Genomic DNA, 6000 nt, shown 5'->3' with positions numbered 1-6000 from the left:
CTCTCTCAAAGGGGAAAAGGGGGACGCTTGTCCAAGGCTAGCATGTTTGCTTGATATGCATTCTGCATGTGATTGGCCAAGCTTGAAGGGGTCCAATGAGCTTCCATCGTGAGCTAGAAGAGGAGGTCGACCAAGGAAGCTAGGGGTTAGCTTGGGGGATATACTCTCTCTCTCTCTCTCTCTCTCTCTCTCTCTCTCTCTCTCTCTCTCTCATTGTGTGAAGTGCAAAGTGCAAGAGCTCCATCTCCTTCTCCAAGCTTGTTAAGAAGTTGAGAGCCTACATCACCACTCTTGGCTATGGAATGCAAATCCAACCAAAAGCCATGCTCCAATGCTTAAGCTTACATCTTCTCCATCTTCATTACTATGCTATTATGTATGCTAAGCAAGAAGAGTGATGATAAGTGAGGAACTATTTCTTTCTCCTACGAATGTTTCTTCTTCTCTTCCCTACCCTCATTCCCCGCTAGCTCTCTCCACCTTTGCAGGTGTTTGAGGCCTTGGGACTGAGACCGGGGATGGTTAATGCTTTTTACAAAGTCTATGTTATGCTCGTGATGCATGAAGCTTTCCATCTTCATTGCATCACCTAGGTCACAAGAAACACAAAGATTGTATTGTACCAAGTCTCTCTTGATGGGAGAATCTAGAATACAAAAGCCTATTGGAGGGGGGACCAGCTCCACATAAATACGGTCCTCAACTGTTGTCAAGTTGTTTAACTCTCTCTCTTGCAAACGTATTGTCCATGCCAAGTTAATTAAGTATAATGGTTATGTTGCTACCGCTAATTAAGTTCACCCTCTATGTTCTCAAAGTAGTCTCACAAAAATGTTCACTCTATATATATCACTTGGCGTTCGTAGGGTTTCAAAAAAGTGATGGCTTGAGCTGTAAGTGCTCGGGTATTGCTTGAATTTTATAAGCAGAGCTTGTTGCTTTGCTGTCTTGCGATGAGCTAGAGACAAAGGGACTCAGAGTTGGCACCAAAGGCATTGCACATCTGAGTTGCATCTTTCTCATGAGTCACGATTGTGAAGGTAGCCGGTTTTTTGCAATCTTGGCAGATTCTGCTCCTGGTCAAGATGCATCGCGGCCAGTATGGGGGGTGGTTCAACCACCCACTAGAATAGCGGTTGCTTGCAACTATGCGGCGTTTTAGGCGACCCTATGAGCAGAGCAATTTGTCGCAAAGGTCTGCTTGGAGGATGTTTTGGCAAGCATGGGCGAACCATGGCTCTGGGGGGGAGGGTATTAAAGAAATCGGCGGATGTTTTGGCAAGCATGGGCGAACCATGGCTCTGGGGGGGAGGGTATTAAAGAAATCGGCGGCCCGAAAGTGGACACGGGAAGGCCGAGGAGGAGTAAACCCGGACGCACGAGAATCAAGCAAACGAGGCTCGACCAACGCAAAAAAATGAGCCTGCCCATCAACCCGATTTGAACTTAGGACCTCGCTGCCCAAATTGAGACACATGGGCTAACTATCTCACCCATGCACACATGTTGTAACTTTGCGCCGTTTTTATAAGGTTTACTAGGTTAAAACACAGGCACTGTCCGGGTTTAATTCGTGGACGGGTTTAATTTTTAAGTTCACCTACGACTGTGATCTCCCCGATTTTGTGATCTACCCCCGATTTTTGTGTGCGAACTTCCCCGCCCTTGCTAGTCCATCGAAAATGGTTTTTCTTAAAAATAGTGCTTGATGATGTTGTCTCCCGCTTCATGTCGAGGAAGGGCGCCTGCAGGTTTCCCTTCCTCTCTTCTTCTCGTCTCTCGTCTTTGTTGGCGTCGTTGCTGCTGATCTCTCTAATCACGGTGATTACCTGCATTTCCCTTCTCCTTCCGACCTATTCTAAAGGTAAGCTCTCAACCCGATTGCTCATTTCCCTCGCATGTCGCGCCGCCTCCTCCCCCCAAGCTTGCGAGTCTTCCCTTATACTCACCCCCCTCGCCCTTCATGACTCGCCTGCCCGCCTTGTTACAATCTCCATCGCTCTTGCACAGCAACGCACCCAGGTATGCCATGCCCAGTCCCAAGCTCTCCTCCCTGTGGCATCTAGTGACCCCAACCTTGTTAGTGCAGCCCACAATTGTGAGTACCTCCTTCGTCGCGCATCTTATGTGCTACAGAAAGGCTGTACTCTTTGCGATGGAAGCTCAAACAATATTGCTTTTGCTGGTGCTGTTGGATTTGACAAAATCAAGGACATGGAAGCATGGATGAGTGCTGCTCTGACATGGGAAAATGATTGTTACTCTGCACTTGGATATGTTAATGGTACCCATTCTCGCGATATGTCATTTCATTCTCACAGTGGGGACGATCTCACTCAAAGCTCAGCTGATGGTAGCAAGAACACTGCATTCTTTCTCAATCAAAGTGAAATGCAGCATTTTGAGCTTTTATCACATGGTGCTATAGATACTCTCAATGTTACAGCTCAGTTTGGATCAAGTCATGCCGATGAAGCAATTCATTACCTTATGCAATGTGTGCAGATTGCGATCAATTTTACAAGTAATGCACTTAGCATGTTGGATGCGTATGATACGCATGGTGCAAATGTGAGTGCTTGGAGTCCTCCATCTAAGAGAACACTACCTGGTTATCAAGGTATTAAACACAAAGGTCTGGAGAAGTTTGAGGATGGCATTAAGGATTTGATTCCGACGGTCACAGTTTCACTAGCTGGGCAAGGAATGTATAATAGCATTCAGAAAGCGGTGGATAATGCCCCAGAGATGTCAAGTGAAAGGTATGTTATTTACATTGAAGAAGGCATTTATAAAGAGACTGTGAGAATCCCATACACAAAACCTCGCTTAACGTTTGTTGGAGCTGGAGTAGGGAAAACGATCATAACAGGCAACCTGAATGCGCAAATGCCTGGTGTTTCTACTTATGATACGGCTACTGTAGGTAAAACAAATTCTATTATTTGCTTATCCCTCACAATTGTCCGCAAAACCGCTTGCACCTGCAAAAGTTCGTTTTAAATGGTATCTCTAAGTGGTTTTTAACTTGGGGCGGTTTTGCAGCTGTAGATGGGGATGAATTTATAGCTTGCTATATAACCATTGAGAATTTGGCACAGCCAGATCGGCATCAGGCAGTGGCATTGAGAGTGGGCAGTGACCGATCTGCGTTTTACCATTGCTCCTTCTTGGGCCACCAAGATACGCTATATGCACATTCTCTACGCCAATACTATCAGAGTTGCAGGATTGAAGGCACTATTGACTTCATTTTTGGAAATGCAGCAAGCGTCTTTCAAAACTGTGAGGTCCTGATTAGACCTGGGTGTATTTCATGGAGTGCCATAACAGCGCATGGCCGCACAGATCCAGCGCAAACAACAGGATTTGTGTTTGAAGATTGCATTATCAATGGGACAAATGAGTTTATGGAGAGCTTTATACTGAATCCAAAGAAATACAAGGTTTACCTAGGGCGTCCATGGAAGCCGTTTTCAAGAACTATTTACAAAAGTTCGTGGATTGAGAGAGTTGTGAGGCCAGAAGGATGGCGTCCGTGGCGAGGGGATTTTGCTTTGAGCACACTTTTCTATGGTGAGTACAATAATATGGGCATTGGCGCTGGTTTTGAAGGTAGAGTTAAGTGGGCAGAGCAAATATCGTCTTCAATGGCCATGCTGTATACAGTGTCAAATTTTATTCAAGGGGATGAGTGGCTTTTAGACTTTGTCACCAAATAAACAGGTGCCCAAGGATTTCTTTATTATATGCTTGCCTTATCAACAAGGGTAGGCATTTTGTAGGCATACAGGCTGTGATCGTCTTTTCATGTCAAATTCTAAGTCTTGTTCATATACGTCAAAGGTCAAGCGACGTTTATCCCATTGGCGGTCGACTTCCTACATAAATGTTCATAGTCTTGGCTCTTGATTCTCAAGAGGACTAGTAAATGTGTGATGTTACCCCCCTCAGATCTTTCCATGCCTGTTGTTTCCTTGGCTTATTTGACAATCTTCGAAGGTGTATAACGCACTAGCTTATGTTTTTTTAAACAAGAAAATTGATTATGGCATGTGCAATGCCACTGATGTGCCAATGACATTCTTTGAAGAGATCAGTTGGCCATCTCTCTCTCTCTCTCTCTCTCTCTCTCTCTCTCTCTCAATCAATCAATCAACTTGTATCAGGGGAAATCCAAGGGTAAATTGGGCGTTTTGAGGATCTAATGCCAAAAACAAGCATATTAAGTGTGCAATTTTACCGTTTTCTCTCTCTACCCAGAATTATTTTTGTGCTGTGAGGAGCAGCAGTGATATACAAGACGTACTGTAATTGCTCTAAAGATGTAGATAGTGAAGGGAAAGGTGGGAATGCTCCTATGACTTTTTAATGTAATAAGGTGCTTCAGTTTTATGATCTCCTATCAAGCAATGATGCACGTGGTTATACGGCCCTTAGTTCCAATAAAATGTGATGGATTATCAAGTGGCTTAAACTAGCCTTAGTTCATCTAATTTGTGAAAGTTTTTGACAAGAATGAGCATGAGGAAATAAAGGCCATGGTACTCTTATTTCCTTATTATGAAGGGCAATATAGCATTGGTGTTGGGGGATGATTGGCCTATATGAGATTATTGCAATGAGTGCAAAATCACTCATATTATACTAGTATGCCCAAAGTACGCTTGCAAGAAATGAAAAGCTCTTTTGCACCTAGAGGAAAACCATCTTCTAGTGATGTCAGAGGGCGAGCCAGCAAGACACTAAAAGGTACCAGTCGAGCTCAAAACAAACTTCCAGAAAATGGGCAGCGAAGAATTGAAGGGATCGAAAGAAATTTAAAGAGAGCTTGAAGAGCTAGCTAGTTGTCAAAAGCAACAGGAAAAGAAAGAAAATTAGTGTAACAATTGTCAAAACAAACTATTAAAAAATTCAAACAATTCTTTTGAGCCTGTTTCACTTGCAATTGGATTTGGACTTTGGTGGGGTACTGGATGATAACATCTTTGAGCCAAGTATTATTTGCTTTGGAAGCTCATCGATCTAGATTACAAGAAAGTCGAACTTTGGAAACAAGTGAAAACATTACCGTATTATGGGAGCAGGGTAGTTATAGCCTTATAAGAAGTTGATTGAAATCACCAAAGAGTTGCTTGAGAAGCGCAAGGCTAGTCAAAAGGCAAGGTTGGATGGAGTACCTGAGCTTGAGAGGAAACACCTAAGCCAAAAGAAGTTGAGATGCAAGAGATGGTAGCAAAACATTTTAATCTGGACTCATAGTAGAGACAAAAAGTTGGGAATTTTTGTACCCTTCTTCACCTATGCTTTAACTTGGCCCCTTAGGTTTCCTTAGCCTTGCCTACTCCTTTATATAGCTTTTATGCCCTTTTGAACACAAAAAACGAATAAGTTTATATCTTTGTTTTGTATTGCAAACTTTGTGATGTTCGATGTTTGGCTCAATTGTAACCAATCTACTTTCAATCTGGAGTTGCTATATATGCAAATACCATCTCTCAACATGGCCTAAAAGACTATAAGATCAGCCTTCACTCTCAATAACAACTCAAAATATCGCACTTCTTTGTGTCCACTTACTATAGTTAACCTCACCTCACTATCTATCTGTCTGTGTTATTCTTAGACTCCTATTGATGGGCTTCACATCATTTGACACAATATTGAGTGTTCTGCAATCAATTCTTCATTTTAGAGTAATTTTCTAGTTTTTGGCCAAAATTTTTAGGTTATATGATCAAAATGCAACCACACTTTGCCCAATGATCTTTTTTTTTTTGGATATGCACAACATGCTCTCAAAAGGATGCACTAGGCAAAAAAATCTAGATTTTCCTCGAACTCCTGATTTGTGGTCACCTTGGTACGACGGTTTAACTGAAGGATAGCAAAAGCACAATGGTATGGTTTGAATCCTTGTACCCAATAGAGTTGCACTAATTGCCCAAAAATCTCACGTGGTTTTCTTAAGTTCTACCTATAGAATGATGCATGAATAAA

The 6000-nt window shown here is 42.7% G+C and overlaps 1 protein-coding gene across 3 annotated transcripts; it reads left to right on the top strand.

Annotated features, from left to right (window-relative positions):
- The first annotated feature begins 1631 nt into the window (after nt 1–1631).
- On the top strand, nt 1632–4094 carry LOC147465626 (pectinesterase-like). 3 transcript variants are annotated; one of them, XM_086520998.1, is made up of 4 exons: nt 1632–2620; nt 2718–2762; nt 2855–2926; nt 3046–4094. In XM_086520998.1, the coding sequence occupies exons 1-4, from the start codon at nt 1729–1731 to the stop codon at nt 3720–3722; spliced, it is 1686 nt and encodes a 561-aa protein (XP_086377124.1). In that variant the 5' UTR covers nt 1632–1728; the 3' UTR covers nt 3723–4094. The 3 variants fall into 3 exon arrangements, with proteins under 3 accessions (XP_086377124.1, XP_086377116.1, XP_086377115.1); XM_086520990.1 differs by having other exon boundaries at nt 1633–1864; nt 2090–2926; XM_086520989.1 differs by having other exon boundaries at nt 1633–2926.
- Nucleotides 4095–6000: the final 1906 nt, after the last annotated feature.

The sequence above is a fragment of the Adiantum capillus-veneris genome, chromosome 1 (assembly GCF_014529385.1).
Source record: "Adiantum capillus-veneris isolate H3 chromosome 1, ASM1452938v2, whole genome shotgun sequence".
In the NCBI taxonomy this organism is placed as follows: Eukaryota; Viridiplantae; Streptophyta; class Polypodiopsida; order Polypodiales; family Pteridaceae; genus Adiantum; species Adiantum capillus-veneris.
Note: the sequence above shows the minus strand (reverse complement) of the source record. Positions and strands in the feature narration are given on the sequence as shown.

What these genes read in the sequence shown, in the direction of transcription:
- LOC147465626 (XM_086520989.1), top strand. Translation starts at nt 1,729, where the DNA reads ATGTCGAGGAAGGGCGCCTGCAGGTTTCCCTTCCTCTCTTCTTCTCGT. An exon ending in TTATGATACGGCTACTGTAG is followed by an intron (nt 2,927 to 3,045) that starts GTAAAACAAATT and finishes GCGGTTTTGCAG; the next exon opens with CTGTAGATGGGGATGAATTT.